General features: G+C 43.9%; 1 protein-coding gene across 2 annotated transcripts in view; it reads left to right on the top strand.

Moving 5' to 3' along the window:
* Positions 1-1511: 1511 nt before the first annotated feature.
* GAS7 (growth arrest specific 7) overlaps positions 1512-20851 on the top strand; it is a 368988-nt gene continuing 349648 nt past the window's right edge. The window contains exon 1 of one of the 2 annotated variants that reach the window (XM_083148154.1): positions 1512-1915. In XM_083148154.1, coding sequence (XP_083004280.1) covers positions 1733-1915 — 183 coding nt within the window. In that variant the 5' untranslated portion in view covers positions 1512-1732. The remainder of the gene's footprint in view (positions 1916-20851) is intronic. The other variant, XM_083148153.1, reaches the window with a different exon arrangement.

Raw genomic sequence — 20851 nt, 5'->3', positions numbered from 1 at the left:
TAGCCATCACTGGTCTAGACCGTTACGACTTTTTTCAATGCAGTGTTCAGTGTGTTCCAGCTCATCAGAACAGAACTCAATTTACTTCACAGGTATAATCATGCATTGGGTCCTTATTCTGGTTCAGGCAAATTCCTTCTTAAATGGACAAAACCATGTGCACTGTAGGGGAGGCAGATGTAACATGTGCAGAGAGAATTAGCTTTGGGTGGGGTTTTAGTTCAAAGTGAGATCCAGGGCCGGTGCAAGGCACCGGAGCGCCCCAGGCGAGTCGGGGTGGGGGCGCCCCGGTGCCGGGCGGGGGGGGGGTCGGGGTCGGGGGTCTGGGGGGGTCTTGGTTGGTACCTGCGTAAAAAAAACTTCTGTCCCCGGCGTCCCTGCTGAGTGCTGGTGTAGGGGTGTCCGTGCCGCCGGGGGAGCCTGCGGCGCTGTTATCGTGTATACGCTTGTCGCGCCCGGCGGGGTCCCTACAGTGCATAGAAAATAACTAGCGCTATGCGCGCGGCGTTATTTTCTATGCTCTGTAGGGACCCCGCCGGGCGCGACAAGCGTATACACGATAACAGCGCCGCAGGCTCCCCCGGCGGCACGGACACCCCTACACCAGCACTCAGCAGGGACGCCGGGGACAGAAGTTTTTTTTACGCAGGTACCACAGTGCAGGGGGTGAGGGGCGAACTGCCGCCCTCCAGGTGCCGGCGCCCTAGGCAAATGCCTAGAGCTGCCTAGTGGTGGCGCCGGCCCTGGTGAGATCTACTCAGGGCATAAAGTGGTCATGCAGAGGTGGGGGAACTCGTTTCTTTATGCCACCTAATTACACCCCATCCCCTTCCCCCATTAGGCAGAGACAGGGCTAGTGGTAGAGTTTTTGGCATCCCCCTGCAAACTACAATGCTTTCCTGTAAGAATTACTGTGCAGGGCCATTGTGGAGGTTAAAATGTTCCACCTCACCATTAGAGGTGGTGGAACTCAGTTCCACCCCATCCCCCCTCACTTTAACCCCTGAATCTGCTGTATATTGCAGTGTAAAAATAAAGCAGGCAGTATTTTCTCTGCACAGAAACAAAATAACTCACCCACTCTCTCTGCACAAGTTACATCTGCCCCACCTACAGTGCACGTGTTTTTGTCCATTAGAGAAGGAATTTGCCTTTGCAAGTGAACCAGAATAATGGCCTGGGTGATATGTATAAAGTATGGCAACTAGATTGTACTTTGAATAGTGCTGTGAATCTCTCGGCTACTCTGGCAGTTTAATAGTTAATGACTGTAAGCAGGTCTCAGTGACTATGTAGTAGTAAGTGTAGGCACTCTACCTAGGTGAAAAAGGCAGACAGACAGGTAGATGAACAATAGTATAGTATCCAGCTGTGGTTACATAATAATAACACTCACACAAGTGACATGTACTGAAGAGAAGGCGCACACCCACTTCTCATTGCCTGCTGTGGGCTGTGCTCTACTCATTGGCTCTTCAGCAGAATGTACTGTTTCTCACACACTGCTCCCTCCCTCCTAGTGCTGGGCTGTACTGCCGTGTGACAACCCTGCTGCCTGCACTCTTCAGTCAGGAGAGAGCAAAGCTGGATTGAGCTACTAGATCGATGGAAGCCATGAAGGGTTAACTCCCTGCAACCTCGCAGCTGATCTCTATAGGACAAGGGTGGGAAACAGGGGTCTGGTCTCACTGTGGTTTCATCACTTTCTTCTATATTGGAGGAGTTCTCTGACATGTCTGGGGCTCTGTGTAAAAGTCTATATGCTTTTTCTGGGGACCAGCATCAACAACAAGGACTAAAGTTTGAGGCTGGGGAGGTGATCACCGTTCTGCAGGTGCTGGATGGAGGCTGGTGGGAAGGAGAGAAGGACGGAGTCAGAGGCTGGTTCCCCGCTAGCTATGTGCAGATCTTAGAGGTAAGTAGGATTCTGCCACATTGTCACATGCTGCATGGTCTGGTGGCTCGGACACTTGTAGTGTGACCACTGTGTCTGCCTTGTGTGTCATCTGACATTTATGTATAGCCCTGGTCTCGCTACTGTGGCTGGGGACTTGTATCTAATGTCTCTGAAGACTCGCAGTAATACAGTGGGTAATGGTATATTCATTCAGCTTGTGTAATGCAGTAACTGGGACTTTATCATAATCACTTTGGCAGATATATCTATACAGTATATAATTATATTAATTTTGAAGTGGTTCGGTTCTACCTTTTTAATGGGTTGTGCTTTGTGTATGTATTTGATCATGCACAGGTGAGCTAATCTACGGTGTATTACTGAGCAAGTCATGTTCCCACCTGCTGCCACAGACTGAAATCCTTGACCTGTTGGGGGTACTTGAGGTTAAGTTGTGCCCACCCTAACTTATTGCTGTATAATAAGTCGGTGGTGCCAGGACTATCTGTATCCATACCATGCTGTATGTAGCAGATACTTGATCTCAGATTGTTCTACTTCTCTGTTCTGTTCTAGACTGATGCATACAGAGGACTGGTTATTTTAAACAAAAATTGTATTGCATTGTTGCAAACCATATAATGGTTTGCTGATGTTATACCATAATACTGATACTATATGGTCAGCAGTCAGTGATTATGCACAATGTTTGGTGTTTTATGATGAATATAATAATGATTAGCCTGAGGTTTTCTTGCATTTATCACTGCTCTGAATCACTAGGCTATTGAGCTCTGGCTTGATATGACCAGCACTTGTCCACTGATGAGGATGATGTTAGTGCATGGTATGGGATAGCAAGGCACTGGTGTACATGGCATGTGAGTAGGCTTGCCCAGCAAACCATCCAGTTCTTAATCCTAAAGAATGGCAACCTGTAGTGGCATGCAAGTGTCTGTCAGACCATATTGATCTGTTATTCCTGAGCAGCTCCGCAGCCAAAGGCTTACCTGCCAAATGTGAACTGTGGCTAGCAGGATAGCATCATCCTAAAAAACAGTCATAGTAAAAACTACATGAATACTACTTAAACCTATTGCAATAAACAACTATAAATAAAAGTACAACCAGTAGTTGAAATGGGCCTGTAAACGGTGGTATGAAATACGGCCATTACCCCTGCTGTTTTCATTGTATAATTCACTTACATTTTCCATACCTCCACTTCTAAATTTCCACACATAGTGGGTTATTCTGATTCACTCTGGAAGGCACAATCACTCTCTAATGGACAAAACTATATGCACTGCAGGTGGGGCTGATGTAACATGTGCAGAGAGAAATAGATGGGGGGTGGGGGGGTGTACTTCAAACTGATATCTATATTACAGTGTAAAAATAAAGCAGACAGTATTTACCCTGCACAGATACAATAAAACACCCAAATCTAACTCTCTTTGCACATGTTACAGAAGCCCCCCTGCAATGCATATGGTTTTATCCATTACAGAGTGATTGTGCCTTTCCGAGTGAATCAGAATAACCCCCATAATACAGTACAAATTGCAAGCCTACAGGTTAAACACCAAACTGTCGCATTCACCCAAGTACAGTAAATAAAGCTTATGGGTGGTATTCAATGCAAGGAGAGGGGGTTTGTGCAGCGAGGTTGGTTTGTTTTTGGTGAGGATCGCTGAAAGCAAGCCATCCTCGCGGTCAAACCCCCGTCAGAGGACGGCGAGGATTCCCTTAAACGGTGAGGTTTGCCACAAATGCAGCAAGTCCGTTGTGGTGAGCCCCACCGTTTTAATGGCTGCTGAAGGCGAGCTATCAGAACTGCTCGCCGTCATAGTTTGGGCCATTGAATATACCTGTAAATCAGAACAGATCCATTATTGGTAGACTGGAGACAGTATAGACTTATTATGAGACCGTACAATCTAGAAGGCATGCTGGCACATATAGTTCAACATCAGCTAGAGAGACTCTAGACCACCTTTGGAGTATAGACACAGACTCCCCATACACATGCATGTGTCTGCTAATACATTCTTATCTTGCTGTTAATTAAAGCCACTCAACAGACTTCTTTCCTACAGTATATGCCATTGCAGTTGTGTGTCCACAAGGTGGCGATGAGTGTAATGCTAGGAAAACTACTGCCCAGATTACAGTGGTCAAGACAGATGTTTTGAAATTGAAGGCTAATAAAATGATACAGTATTTGTGATTTTTAACAAATAATGTGTACAATTGATGATATGCAACACTGGAATGCTATACAGTATATTGTGCTTACTCAATAAGTAAGATGCTATGTTATATACTGCAATATAAGATTTGCATAAAAAAAAAAAAAAAAAAAACATTTTGTGTAGCTATCAGTAGCATCATAAAATGTAACCCTACTTTATTAAGGCTGCTCGTAATCAACGTGAATAACTTTTTAATCCATATTTTTATTTGATTATTTTGTCAGCATTTTAGCTGGTGTCTAGTATTTGCTATTATTTTTAGTAAGTTGTTTGTTTATTGTAGTTAGAATATGGTCTTTTATTGATTTTCATTCCATGAGCTTTTCAAACACTTGATATCTATTCAGTAATTAACTAAAATATATTACAGTGCATGCTGAATCGTCCTTTTGGCATTTGCCTAATTATTTCAGTGTACTGTAGTTGTCACTTGGTCTGCAATGTGTTTTTGTTATTTTGGAAACAAAAACAATTTGGAGTCATCTGTTGCATTTGTACTACGGAATATTGTTATAAGTATTTTGGACAGAAAGGATGGCATTAGCTTAAAAAACCATGCGCTCATAATCTCCTGCAAAACCATTTCTGACAGTTTTTAGGAATTCTTTACAACTCTGGGATAGTCGTTGTAGGACTTTCCAGCGTATGTGTGCTGGGACTTGCAGTTTCACACAAGCTTCAGAGTCATCGAGTGTTCTCTTAAGTCTATACATAAAATGGAATAAAATGTTTTATTAAAGCAGATCCAACCCGATGGTCCCACCTGGAATTAAATACTACGGGCTTAATGAATAGAGTGTGAGATTTAGAAAATAAGATTTTGGGAGAATGTTCCCATTTTTTTATCTTTCTTTTTTCAAGCGGCAATCATTTACACTGCAATACCAGGTTGATGTTTGCCATGTAATAGATTGCCGCTTAAAAACAAAAAAAGTGAAAACTAGCCCAAAGTCTCTCACTTCTGATTCTCACACCCTATTACATTTGGCCCTGTACCTTCAAAACAGAATTGGACTTGGCAGCATATTCCAACATTACCCCTGCGATCCAAATCTTAAACCTTAGTTCCCATAAATATTGTGCATGTTGTTAGTTACTGTCCTCTGTAGAGATCTGCAGAATATCACCCTGTTTCTATGGGAAGTAATCAAAATGTTGAAATTGATAATGTTGACATTTGTTAAAATGTTGATGCGAAATGCCGACATTCTGCAAGGACCAGCAGTGGAAGGAAAAGGGCATACACACAGGGTGATTTTTCACTATTTTCTGAAGAAAGCAATCTGTCTTTATCACTTATAAATTCAGCACAAATTGCTCTGTGTGTACACCCCATAGCAAGGCAGTGTGCTGCACCATCGCTGGCTCAGATCTTTAGCACATGCAGGCAAAATCTAGTTAATCACCTAGCATACAAAACATTGGTTAGCACACATCACTATGTGTGTATAGGGCAATCGACATACCGGGAAGTTCAAGGGAAGTCGCCTACCCTAGATCACTTAGCACAAAGGTTAGCGCACATTTCAATGTGTATATGCCCTTTTAGGTTTTTTTTTTTTTTTACTTCATTGCTCTGTCATACACATTGACACATCAGTTTCACAATATTACATTGCAGCATTGTAAAACAACTGTAAATATAACTGAGGTGTTAAACAAAGCTGAGTTTCCAAGAAACATCTGTCAGTCTTTCCTCTTTCACTTGCTGTTACCAAATCTTCTGGTTTTACTTTTGTTTTTGACTTGCAGTCTCTCAGAACATCCCTTTGTCCATTTGTACAAGCCATGGTCTGATGTGCGGACCCTGCCAGGCAGTGCAATGTCATTGTTTAGTGTGTATAATAATGAAGGAGAAAATAGAGAGCTCTACATGAAATAGTCCATTGTCACCAACTGCTGTGTCACAGCCCCAATGAGTGACAATAGCCAGCAATCTCATTGTTCAATTGGTGACCCTCTGGATGAGGACAGGCTGATTTACAGTATTTAGTAGGGGTGCTTGGTTTTCAAAGGCCATGCACATTTTTACAACCATCTGCTTTACCTTCCCTGCATCTCAGCCATTAGACGTATGTTCTATTAGGGGGATATTCAATCCAAGGTCATGACTGTCGGGCTAGCCTGTCAGCTATGACCCTGTCCTGTTCTCGGCCGGTTTGAAGTGAAATCGGCAGGAGGGATTCAATTTCCTGCCTGCCGAATGCCGAAAAGGGTGTGGCTGCGAGATACAGCCACGGATTTTCAAGCTGTGGCTGGGAGCTCGACAATTCCGGCTGTTCTCTGCAGAACGGGCCCCTCTGCTTCTTAAGTTGGGCCCGTTCTGCTAAGATCCCTGCTCAATTCTGTCGGGGAATACAGCATTGATTAGGGCTCCGCCGCTATTTCCCCCGTAGGGAATAGCTACAGGAGATTGAATACCCGCTCTTAGCTGCAGCAGTTATCTTCAAATAAGTTGTCACATTTTTTAGCTTATGGTAATTGAAGTGTTCCCTTGAGAACTCTGAACCTTTTACTGGGTTGTCCAAAATTGGATAGCTCCTTTTTTAAGTACAATTCTTTTTAGGTTGCTGACGGCTAGTTTGTTTACCCAGCTTAAGTGCCCAAAGGCTAAAGGACAGCCAACCGGGTTCTTCCAACATTTGTCTTCCTAAATACACTATTTCCTGCTCAAACCATGGAAATGTATACAGAATAGATGGACCTACTGATGGTGCCAGCATTTACCTTACCACAGAGATAGTGAACATGTAATATCACTGTATTCTTACTGACATTTTAATGAAAGGGTTGTTCTATGTCAGAGTTACCAGCGAGGTGTAATGGTAATTTGCTTCTCTGGATAACTCTGTTCTGACTGTATTGCATTAGGGCAGGGCTGGGCAACACCGGCCCTCCAGATGTTAATGAACTACACATCCCAGGAAGCTTTGCATTAGTTTTGCTATGTGGCCATGCTGAAACTGATGCAAGGCATGCTGGGATGTGTAGTTCATCAACATCTGGAGGGCCGGTGTTGCCCAGCCCTGCATTAGGGGATAGGATACTTCTGTGATGTGATAGAGAATGGGGTACTTGTGGACAATCACGGCTCCCACGATGTGCATCGTATAGCAAAAAAATCGCATGCGATTTGATCGCATGCGTTTTTTAACAGAAAAGCATCCATATGCATTGAAATTAGTATCAAACATGTTCAATGGCCCCCAAATGTCATTTTTGAGGCTGTACCACCCCCACTATCAACGCGAACCCGAAGCGTGGCGAGCGCAGCGGTACACGTCCTACGACCTTTTCATACCCCCACTATCCACGTCGGTGTGGAGTTGAGAATAGAAAGTGTGGCGAGCCCCGCGAGGGGACACGGATACCTTCACAGGTATACGCGTCCCCTCGCGGGCTTCACAGGTGTCCGCGTCCCCTTGCGGGGCTCGCCACGCTTCGGGCTCGGTGGCTCGCTGCGCTCGCCACACTTTCTATTCTCAACTCCACGCCGACGTGGATAGTGGGGGTATGAAAAGGTCGTAAGATGCGTACCGCCGCCCCTGACGGGCGCGCTATGCTTCGGGTTCGCGTTGATAGTGAGGGTGGTACAGCATCAAAAATGACATTTGGGGGCCATTGAACATGTTTGATACTAATTTCAATGCATTTGGATGCTTTTCTGTTAAAAAACGCATGCGATCGCATGCGATTTTGTAAAAAAAATGGTTAAAAACTGCAAAAATCGTATCCAATCGCATGCCACTATATATGGCATGCAATGGGAGCCGTGATACTCCACAAGTACCGAGAATGGCTCCCAGCAGCTGTATCAAGCATTCATGAGATCTCACAAGATTTCCGCTTTGTACAACATCTAGTTCCATGGTTGGCAGCTCCCCACTGCTGAATAGTTGCAAAGCAGGTATGTTTGCACAGCTCTACAGGGCAAGCCTAAAGTTGCATGCCATCACAACAACAGGTCTTCTATACGCAGAGGTGGAATGATGGATCAGGTCATAACCTTCCCATTACCCCTTTCAATAAGGCGATGACGCGGGAGGGCACGACCCGCTCACGATGTGCACCGTGAGCGGGTCCGATCCGATGGCGACCCGCACCCGGTTCTATGGTCGTCATTGAGATCCTACCTGCAGCAGGTAGGATCTCAATAACGACCGACCGACCCGCGGGACCGCGCATCGGATCGGAATCGCTCCACACCAGGTCAGAAAAGGGCCCAATCAGCACACAATCTGCATCCAATTGATCGGAATTGGATCTAGATTGTGCTGATCGGGCCCTAGTCGTCCTGGTGTGTACCTAGCATTAGGTTCCCTCTACATCTCACTGCTGCCCACCACCTCCACAGCTCACACTGCTTTCCTCACACCTCATTGCCCCCACAGCTCACTTTCCCCATCACTCCAGTCATTTAATAAAACCGCATTAGCTGGCACTTTTTTAATTCCTTTATACAGACAGCCTGGTGGTGAATGAGGCATGTGTACTTGGGTCACCTTGGGAATGGCAGCTACACCACATTCGGGCTCCACTATCCCGCAACCAAAATCCAAAGTTTAAATAAAAAAATCCAGCACCTACTGTTACCAAACACCAGCTATAATTTATGGCATTGCCTTTTCTTATTTATTGATTCTTGGGCTCCTTTGCATGGCTCATTGACTGGGAAGGTAACATAGAAAGCAGCAGCACACAGAGGCGAGGGTGAATCTTAAGCAATGGGCAACCCACAGTAAAGGTTGTTCCATTACTTTATGTAACTTATCAAATCAAGTGCAATGAAGCTGAGATATTGCCCCCTTACATGGCCAATAATGTAAATGAGCTGTAGGATGCGTTGCATCAGTAAAATACATACTCAGATTTTGCAATAAGACCTGTCCTTGCTTTGGGACTAAGCATGGCCATTGATGATTTAACATCACTGAGGGTTTATGACCGATGCCAAATAAATTTGGCACCAATGGGGGAGGTCCTAGATGGTTAAACTCCATCGATGGCATCTATATATACGCACTCATTTATTATTATTTTTTTATTTACTACAAAGTGTCTGAACACAAAATATAGCTTTGCCCATGACACCTGACCACCAAGTTCTGATTCGCCCATGGCCCAGTCAGTAAAGCCATTTATGGTCACTTGCCAGTTTACCATTCATGGTACACATACCAATGGACATGCATAATTGGAACAAGGAACAGGACTTTTTTTAAGACATGTTATGGCTTTTGTATGCAGAGCAGCAGAGGTGAGTGTCAAAAAACAATGTCTTCTTCATGTTATTACTAGTTAAATATTTGCTCTCAGTGATAATTGTCAATCTATGGCATAATGTATTATGAAGGTGGCAGCTTCCAAGAAATAAAAATGTTAGTGACTCCTGTCCATGAGATTTTTACACCATTTGTTGACCCTTATGGATACTACTGAAGCAGGGAATAAGATCCTTTAAGTCAAAATACAAATTCATTGTGTAAATGGGCATACGCACGGGGAGATGTGCTGAGCATTCTGAACATTACTAGATTGCTCAGAACACTCAACCAGATCGCTCAGCACATAGGGGGTTATTGTGGTTCACTCCTTCTGGCAAATGCCTTCTTAAATAAACAAAACAATGCACGCTGCAAGGGGGCAGATGTAAAATGTGCAGAGGGAATTAGATTTGGGTGAGTTATTTTGTTCCTGTGCAGAGAAAATACTGACTGCTTTATTTTTACACTGCAATATACAGTAGATCTCACTTTCAAGTGAAACCCCACCCAAATCTAACTCTCTCTGCACAAGTAACATCTACCCCACCTGCAGTGCACATGGTTTTGTCAATTTGAGAGAGAATTTGGCAGAAGGAGTGAACCAAAATAACCCCCACAGTGAGAACACTGGCCCTGACCGATTAATATTGCCTTGCGATAGCAATGTGCTGGGTCAGGCGTCGCTATTGCTATGGTCCCTACAATGTAAGGGGCATTTTTAAAGCAATCTAGTGAGATAGCTTAGAACATGCACCTAAATTGCTACGTGAGGTTGTTATGTGTTATGACATCTGACTTTGATAACCATATATGATCCCTACCTCATTGTGGACCCCAGTAATTGGATTACTATTAGTTTATTAGCCATATTTACGGTGTTCAATCTCTGGCAATGTATTTACCGTGTTCAATATCTGAGGCAATGTAAAACAGAATTGGTAGGTAGGAAGTGTGTGTGTGCTGATATACAGTAGGTGGAGGCATGAGGTACAATATAGGCATGCATAAGCAGCCTTTATTGCAGCACATTTCTCAATCTCGCGCCCATTCAGTTAGTAAATATAACACATGACCCCACTGAACAATAGCTATGACAGTCTGTAAAATGAGCCCCATCTTTGTGTGTGAGTAAAATGTCTATTATAAAGAATAATGCAGCTCCTCTTCGATGTATTTCAATATTATTATCCCATCCCTATTTTACAGTAGAAGGATTAAATGGACATCTGAAAAACCTTTGCCATTTTTGGTGACACATTTCCACAGGATGTTATTTGTAGTGGTGTATTGCTTGTAAAATATAAACTGTCAGAACGTTTGATATGTGGTTATTAATTCTACTTTTATAGGATATGAGCAGTCATATAATACATCAGACTTTATGAGGCATTTAGCAATGAATCTGAAGACAAGATGAAGGACAATGCCACACCAGATTAATAAAACCTTCACACGATGAACTGTAAATCACATTGGCTTGGCAGAAGTCACTGTGAATGACAGAACCTGTGTTCAATAGTTATTGATCGGGAAGACAAGAACTTATGTTGCAACTCTAATTTATATACTGTACACATGGGCAATTAGATAAAAATCCACTGGCTTAACAATATCCCCCGCGGATGCTTGGGGACACTGGGGTCATTCACAAAAGGGCCAATGAACATTTAAATAGTGGCAACAGCTGCCAGCCAGGCAGAGCGCTCAGTCTGGCAGTTGCAGTTAGCGATAGGCTATCAGACCGCAAGCTCAGATTGGCTCACAAGCCAGCACCGTATTTGGAATGTTCCTGAACTCTCCTAGAGTGGGGGATCCTTCACCAGAAGCAGTGGATGCTGGGCTGGAGTGGTTGGTGAGCAGTACTTGGGGCATAGATAGAGAGGATCAGCTGCCTCTACCAAACTTAGCACTGTCAAGTCTGACTCTGCAGTGCTGCTTTGAAAGGATGAACTTGTGTTCATACTTGCACGAAGTCGGTAGGAAGGAACCCACCAGGATCATAGGTATCCAATAGAATCCCTCTTCTCAACCCCGGACCTCCTTCCCATAGGGGGAAACACCTGCAATCAAGCTCCTTAAGAGTTTGTGTTTTAGGAGCTTGATGAATTGAAATCCCCTTACTAGCTGATGGGGATGGTGGACTAGATTTGGACTGAAGAGTAAGCAGGAGATACAGTAGTTAGTGTTCATTCTAGGACCCACCAACATTGAAAACCCATGCAGTTCCTCTTCCCTGCCTGGGGTGTCTGTCTGCTGTAGTGCTTCTAGCACAGTGTGGTCTGTATATCAGCACTGATATGCAAACCAGACCTGTGCTAGAAACACCACAGCAGACAGCGACACCCCAGGCAAGGAAGAAAAACTGCATGGGTTTTCAAAGTTGGCGGGTGCTAGAATGAACACTAGTAGCTGTGATATTGCCTGTGTTTCACAATACCGTACTTAATTTAATATCCACAAAAGGAGGTGAATATTTAAATTCTCACCTCCCTTTTGTAGTATTTAGGGGGTGATGAATAGAGCCTTTAGTGAGTGACCAGTAATCAAGATAAAAACACGGGAAGAATGAGCCTATAACTTGTATACACAACATTTTTAATCCTCCTAGATCAAAGGTTGTCCGGAGATAGTTGCAATATAATCTGACATAATGAGGAAGTATTTTCATTATTTGTTTATGCTTATTAAGTAGGTTTGAGGAAGTCACAATAAGCATGTTCAATTTAGTTTAGACAGAGTTATTTGTCATCCTATGAGTAAGATTATAGAATTGTGTGGAGGTTGGTGCATATTGTGTGCTAAAAAATACATACATAGGCCCATTGCTTTCATAAAATGCCACTGGCAAAGTTGTTTAATAAAATGCCTATAAAGTAGCATTATTTGGTTTTACTTAATAAATAATTATCTGAATCATCTTTTTTAACAGGTAATTATAGTTTTAAGTCTGAGGTTTCTCTGTGTTTAACCAGCCAGTTTAATCACTAAATTAAGAGTAATTATCCCTCAAACATGAAATACTAGTATTAAAGAGTATTTATGTTTAGGTATAGTGTAAGGAAAAATCACACTCTATGGAACTTTAAAGCATGTTAACTTAAATCAGGAACAAAAGTGTGTTTTTGGGATCCTGGGCTCGAGAAATATAACAATGGAAATAAAACATGACAGGAAGTGAAACACAAGAAAATCTGAGTTATGGGCACATTTAATGCAGAGCTCGGTACTGAGGAGCGAGCTGTAATGGCTGCTAAGAGAAGTAGAAAACAGCAGGCAGACTTTACATATATATATATATGCCTTGCTATTATTGTATCTCATGTTCACTGGGAACAATTGCATGTATGTTTAGAAAATCCGGTATGTGAAATTAAATGTTAATAGTATGCCTCCTAATATTTATTTATTAACAGTTTCTTATATAGCGCACACAAATTCCACAGCGTTTTACAGAGCATATTTGAAACATTCACATCAGTCCCTGCCCCAGTGGAGCTTACAGTCTATATTCCCTACCACATGCATATGCGCACACACAGACATTCTAGGGTTACGTTTTGTTAGAAGCCAATTAAGCTACCAGTATATTATTGAATTGTGGGAGTAAACAGGATTACATGGAAGAAACTCAGGCAACTACAGGGAGAATATACAAACTCCGCACAGTTAGGGGGATTCAGTATTGAATCCCGGCGGTCGGGATCCCGGCGTTCAGAATCCCGACGCCGGAATCCCGACAGCCGAAATGCCGACAAGGGGGGGACGTGGATCGCCCCCCCTTGCGGGCTCGCTGCGCTCACCACGCAGCGGGCCCGGTGCCTCGCTACGCTCGGCACGCTATTTTATTCTCCCTCCAGGGGTGTCGTGGACACCCCAGGAGGGAGAAAGTGTCGGCATTTCGGCGGTCGGGATTCTGAACGCCGGGATCTCGACCGCCGGGATCTTAACTGCATCCCAGTTAGGGCCATGGTAAGAATCAAACCCATGACCTCAGTGCTGTGAGGCAGTAATGCTAACTGTTACACCATCTGTACTGCCCTAATAGTGCCCTAGTTAATTTTCTGAACCACGGTTGTGCCTTAATTAATGTTCTGTGCAGATGCTGGCTGGCAACTTTTTGCCTGGGCGGCAAGTCCAGAGCACCGGCCCATAAGTAACAGCGCAAGGTTAAATGGAGGTTTTTCGTTTTAAAAATATGTATTAATAAAAAAAACGGTACTTGTTTCCTAGCACGGCGCCCATCGGGTCCCATCGCATACCTTAACTTAAGGCAGGGGTGTCAAACTCAAATTCATCAGGGGGCCGCATCAGCAGTTTGGTCACCCTCAAAGGGCCGGTCCCCCAAAAAGTACAAATGACAGAAAACTTGTACAAGGTGTACTTTAAAGCAGTATGAAACAGGACATGCATATAACAATAATGCGATAACAAAAATGGTGGGCCATTTCAAACACAGAGCTATGCTGCAGAAATTTAATTCCACATCCAGTACTAATTATATTGAGGTGCAGGGTTCAGTGGTAGACAGGGACAGAAGGTACAGAGCGGCCTTAGGGATGCTAGAGGAGATGACACCATTTTGGGAAAGGCATTTTAATGTGGGCTAGCAAGATAGACACGCTGTGACTAGAGGAGAGCATGGCCTGGTGTGTAAATGTCACCCTCAGTGACAGAGATCCCCCACTTACAGCGACCAGCCTGAGCTATACACTACTAACCTATTTCAGTCAGCCGCCTCGCACACACACGGTTACCGCTACTACCAGCAGTCCAGCACGGATCGCCAGCTGCGTGACGTCCCAGTCCCAGCAACCAACCCCGCAGCTCCGGCGAGCGAGTGCGCACGGGGTGGGGGGTGGGTGAGAGGAGGTGGCTTAGGCAGGAGCTGGGACACACTGCCCCTGCATGCTATCTCCTCGCGCGGGCCACATGACGAGGTCTGGCGGGCCGGATTTGGCCCGCGGGCCTTGTGTTTGACACCCGTGACTTAAGGTATGCGATGGGACCCGACGGACCCGATTTCTGGCTTTATAATGGCATGCGATGCGACCGATCCGATTTTACATTGTAAGCATTGTATGTAATGTTAAATTCCTATGTAAAATCGGGTCCATTGTATGCCATTATAATGGCATACAATGCGACCAATGCGATGGACCAGATTTTACATAGGAACCAATATTACATGGCCCCCCATACCCAATTTTTGATTGTATACCCACCCTGATGGGTAATTTCTATGTCAAATGCCCCCCCATTGTTAACGCCACCCCACGATGAACGACAACCCGAAGCGTGGCTAGCGCAGCGGTACGCGTCCTCCGACCTTTTCATACCCCCACTATCCACGTCGGTGTGGAGTTGATTTTATATAGTGTAATACGATTGTATATAGTGTAATTACGCGTAATACGTCTGAAGTAATGTGCGTTCCCTCGTGGGGCTCTATATAAAATCAACTCCACACCGACGTGGATAGTGGGGGTATGAAAAGGTCGGAGGACTCGCACCGACGCCGCTCACCACACTTCGGGTTCACGTTTATCGTGGCGTTAACAATGTGGGGGCATACCATGAAAAATGGGGTCTGGGGGGCATTTAACATTGGGGCCCAATGTAAAATCGGGTCTCAGGGACCATTTAACATTGGTTCCAATGTAAAAAAATCGGGTAGGTCGGGTCAATCGCATCGCATGCAATTTGGTTGCATGCGATGCGATTGATCCGATTTTTGCAACCCGATTGCATTCAATTAAAATCGGTGGCGCTGTGCTAGGAAACAAGTACCAAAAAAACAATATTAGGACACCACAGGCTGCTCCCCTGTATAATATCAGGACACCACAGGCTACTCCCCCTGTATAATAATTAGTGATGAGCGGGTCCGTATCTCCGAGATCCGGATCCGCACGGACGTCCTGAATCCGAATCCGGATCCAGGACGTCCGCGGACTCCCGCGCAGGCCCGGAGCCGAAATCGAGGCCCGACGTCACATTGGTGACGTCGGATTCTCGCGAGATCCGGATTACATAAAAGCCGGGACCCGCCGCCGCCATCTTCATTCTGTGGGGCGACGCAGAGCAGGCAGCAGTGCTGCCAGAGAGGGGGGTTTTATTTATTGCTCCGTGAGGGGGGTTTGCTGGAGCGTTGTGTGTGTCACTGTGCTGCTTGCTGCTAAAGAGCTGCAAGTACAGAGGGGGTTTAATCATTTTTATTGTGCTGCTGGAGAGTGATTTTTTTTTTCTATATTGCTGTAGCCTGCTCATCTGTAATTTGTGTCACTGCTGCTGCTACAGAATACTACAGACAGAGGGGGGTTTATTGTACTGCCGCAGAGGGGGTTTTCTTTCTATATTGCTATAGCCTGCTCATCTCTAATTGTGTCACTGCTGCTGCTAGCCTGCTACAGAATACTACAGACAGAGGGGGGTTTAATAATTTTTATTGTGCTGCCAGAGAGGGTTTTTGTGCTGCCTGGCTACCTGTTATATGGTTGTAAACACCTACCAGGCAGTCACCTCTGTTGTTGCCAGTGCCACTACCTTGTACCTACCTCTCAGAGTATATAAAAAAAAATAAAAAAAAAATTAAAAATATATAAAAATATAAAAAAAAATAATTAAGTTGTTGTTGTTGCTGACACCACTGGCTGCCGTTAGATATCGCAGACTCAGTAATTAAATTTTTAACTGTGGTTTGCTGACGCCACTTGTTGTGTTACCTACCAGTGTATCCACTTTTGTATCTTGCTGCTGTTGTCACTGGCTAGTGACAACAACCAGCTGATATCTGGGTATCCAGTTTGCTGCCACCGCTGCCGTTACATATATCGCAGTAAATAACTCCAGTTTGCTGACGCCACTTGTTGTGTTACCTACCAGTGTAACTATCCACAAAATAAATATTGTATCTTGCTGCTGTTGTCACTGGCTAGTGACAACCAGCTGATATCTGGGTATCCAGTTTGCTGCCACCGCTGCCGTTACATATATCGCAGTAAATAACTCCGGTTTGCTGACGCCACTTGTTGTGTTACCTACCAGTGTAACTATCCACAAAATAAATATTGTATCTTGCTGCTGTTGTCACTGGCTATATATAGTCCACTGGTGCTGCACTGCTGCCTGCACTGAATCTGCCAGTCTGGTGGTCTGTGGTCTGGGGCTCACAGCCTAATAAATAATAATGCCCTATATCTTATCTAGTTACCTGTGTGGTCTGGGGCTTACTGGCTAATAAATAATTAAATATTGCCTGCCTAATAAATAATTAAATACTGCCGTATATCTCTACCTTTGTGATCTGGGGCTCACTGGCTATACTGCCGTATATACCGTCTGGTCTGGGGCTCACTGGCTAATAAATAATTAAATACTGCCGTATATCTCTACCTTTGTGGTCTGGGGCTCACTGGCTATACTGCCGTATGTACCGTCTGGTCTGGGGCTCACTGCCTAATAAATAATTAAATACTGCCGTATATCTCTACCTTTGTGGTCTGGGGCTCACTGCCTAATACTGATGTATCTGTATAACTGCCTGCTGGTGCATACCCACTGACATATATTAATTGCACTCCAGTGGCGCTGTTCTGTGACATAACTCCGCTGCAGTGCCACTCTTACATGAGCCACGTGTTTGGGCCGCACACTTGTGTGGCTTAGCATAGTTATCCAGCTACCTCGGTGCAACCTTTTGTCCTAAAAACAATATTGTAAGGTGTGAGCTGTTCAGAATAGACTGTAAATGAGTGGAAATGAATGTTATTGAGGTTAATATAGCGTAGGAGCAAAAAAAACACCCAATTCTGCGATTTTAGCAGTTTTTATGCTTTTTAACAAAAAAATCAGAACCCAAAACCCAAAAAATCCAAACACAAAACACTTAGGAGGTGTTTTGCCAAAACCCATTAGAACCCAAAACCTCAAGGTAATCAGAACCCAAAACCCAAAACCCAAAACCTGAAAAGTGTCCGGTGCATATCTCTAATAATAATAGGACCCCACAGGCTGCTCCCCCTGTATAATAACAGGACCCCACAGGCTGCCTTCCCCCCCGTGTAATAACGGGACCCCACAGGCTGCTCTGCTTGTAACAGTCCCTCTTCCTGACGCCGGACACCTAGGCGGGCTGCAGCACGTGGAGCGCACAGGCCAGAAGTAGGCTGGAATGCAGAGAGTCCACAGCCCCACTCTCTGTAGCGGCCTCCTGCACTAGACATATCCTCAGTGCAGGAGGCCGACGGCCATGTTTATGGAGACCAGTCGAAGACTGGTCAGCTGTGGCTGCAGCAGCAGCCTCAGAACCAGGTGGCCTGCACCCAAATCGATTGAGCGGCCCGGGGGGCACATGGCACCCTGCCCCCCCGTGCCAGCCCGCACCAGGTTCTGTGCCATAGCAGTACCCTAGTTTGCCAAGTTCTTATTATGCCGCACTATATTGTGTCTCTACTTTTTAAACCACATTTCATCTGGGGAGCATAGCCAGAATCAAGCAGTTAATTAATTCAGAATATCTGCCTTAAATAATACATGCATTTGTATAATTTTGATTAGACTGCTGCAATAACCTGGGTCTCCCAGCAAAAGAATTGCACAGCATTACAACTAATATACTGTAAGATGCAGCTGCCAGACTGTTAACCAAACAGCCCCATTCTAGCCACATAACACTCATTCTCTATTACCCTCCCCTGGCTGTCTATAGGATAGAAAATCTATTTAAAGATTGGCTTTGGGTTGTCAAAGCCCTATCTGGGCTCAAGGCAGAGGCAGAACTCTGGGAGGCAATGGAGTTATCTTCCACCGGGCTCCTGCTCTCAAGGGGGCACCTCTCCACCACCTCTTCACCACTGCCAGTTTTAAATCCATTAATTGAAAGCCATCAAATCACTTCTGTGGCTGAGTTCTGAAATATATATGTGTGTGCTCTCTCTCTCTCTCTCTCTCTCTCTCTCCTCTCTCTCTCTCTCTCTCTCTCTCTCTCTCTCTTCTCTCTCTCTTCTCTCTCTCTCTCTCTCTCTCTCTCTCTCTCTCTCTCTCTCTCTCTCTCTCTCTCTCTCTCTCTCTCTCTCTCTCTCTCTCTCGCCACTGGGACAAACTTACGCCACTGGCTCAAGGTACATGAAGCAGCTTATGATTCCATACTGCCCCAGTCAATTACTGCAATCTGTAGATGAAGGACATAGATTCTCCTGAAATTCATTTGGGGTTTGAGCTTTTTTCCATGCGGCTCTGACTCTATTGAACTCCCTTACATGCATAGTTCAATAGGCCAGCACTTCAGAATCCTGCAAAATCAGTCTTCAAAAAAAGACTTTCCTGTTTACTCAAGCATTTCCTTAACGTTCCTTTATATCCAAGCTCCCTGTATTTTATGAACAACTTTTCTGTATCTCATTATTTCTGTATTGTATTAACTTAAATGTATATGTTAAGCGCCTTGAGTCCTTTTGGAGAAAGTAAAATAAAATGTATGGCTGCATTGAGCAGATCCAGGGATATAACTAGATATATTGCAGACAGACACCAAAGCAAAAGTTTGTGAGGACCCCTATGTACCACCCAATGGTGAAAAATATATATCACACTTGAAAATTTGTCAGGGAAAGTGGGCCCCTCTAAGCTCTGGGCCCTGTAGCACCTGCACCTATGGTTGCTACTTCCTGTTTTTTTAATCCCTGGGTTGGTGGGGGGAGGGGCTAGTCTCACTGTCTCATTTCTACATCTTTCCGATTTACATGTACATTTCTCAACATTCCAGAATCCACACAAGCTGAAACTGACCTTAAGCAGGAGGTACTGACAGCTTGAAAGAGGTTCCCCTGAGCAGTCACTGTCTCCAGGCACTGAACAAATCAGTATTTTGGGGGGGATTTTGTTTCCCGCACTTCACTGAGGAAGTTCCGTCCATCATAAACTCTTATGCGACAGGTTTTTGCCAGCTCATGGCTTTTCACCATCCATAATTGACGTTGTGGGAAAATGGAAAGATATATTCCCCTTGTGAAATTGGCGTGCTTTGTCCATTGGGACATTTTTATCATTGAAGATTGTGGGAGCACATTGTTTGAACCACTACTGTTTTTCTTGTGTGTGTGTGTGTGTGTGTGTATATATAAAAAAAAAAACCTGATGAAGTCTTTCTAAAAGACAAAACGCGTTGGGTTGTCACAAAATCTTGAATGAAGTGAAGGAAAGCAACAATGGATTTTTAAAGAAAACTTTTTAATAAAAGATTTTATTTTATTACCAGAAGTTGTACACACTTGTATCATCTTTTGAAAATTGTGTTTCTATGAGGTGGTGGAATACATCAGCGCTCTATATTTATATATATATATATATATATGTGTGTGTGTGTGTGTGTGTGTGTGTGTGTGTGGCATATCCTCCCTGCTTGTCCATGGTCACTTTTTGTTATTGTTTCTTTCAGTTTGTTTCTGTTTATGTACATTTTACAGTGCTAAAGACTCTTTGTGGCGCCATCCTAATAATAGTCTACACTAGGACTATCGACATATACCTATTTTATGGGGTTAATTTGTTTTAAATACTTTATCCCACTGCATTACACAGTGCTCTGATGATTTCAAGCGTATTTAATGAACATTTATTCACAGTACAAGAAGTGCAAATGGATGCATTATGTGTTAGGAAAAATGAAGAGTGATAATCACATCTGTACAACAGTGTGAAGTGCTCAGTCACAAAGTTACTGAGCAGTTACTAATCAGCTGAACCGCAACATACTGTGAAAAATCCTTCAACTGAAATCATGGGCCGCTTTCCACCTGCAAACCTGCATGGATTAAATCCATACCATTTTACTTTTTTGAAATAAAAGTATTCCATATCATTATTAGCAACTCTCTATCTTGAGGGATCAATGTTTACTTTAATTGACCTAACCTCTATAGGTATAGCAAATTGTCTTACAATCAATTTGAAAGAAAAGTTCCTCAGACACCCTATATAATCTTAATATATTTAAACATGTTGTGTGTTGTTGTTGGTCCTTTTTTTTTTTGTTTCTAATTAACCTTTTATTGAATTTTAAGACATATATTAAACATGTTTAAAAATCTTGTCTCTGTAGACTGTCTAAAGGCTAACCTGCACTAGGTTGACACTGGTAAAAGGTCGAAACATGAAAAGGATTGACTTGAGTTGGAGTGAGAAGCCAATTAATCGACTCGTGTGTGTGTGTGTGTGTGAGGAAACCCTCGCAAGCATGGAGAGAATATGGTCCACAATAAGGCTCTCTACTATCCACCAAACTTTCAAGTGTTCCCTGAAAACTCACCTCTTCAGGCAAGCCTATCCTATTTAGGTACCAAACACATAACCCTCTGAGGCACTTATGTATTATATAGCTTCCCTTCTGGACTTGTAACTTGGTGGGACTGCTATGCTATTACTGATGCCTGTCCTTA

This window comes from Crinia signifera, chromosome 6 (assembly GCF_055691185.1).
Source record: "Crinia signifera chromosome 6, ASM5569118v1, whole genome shotgun sequence".
NCBI lineage: Eukaryota > Metazoa > Chordata > Amphibia > Anura > Myobatrachidae > Crinia > Crinia signifera.
Note: the sequence above shows the minus strand (reverse complement) of the source record. Positions and strands in the feature narration are given on the sequence as shown.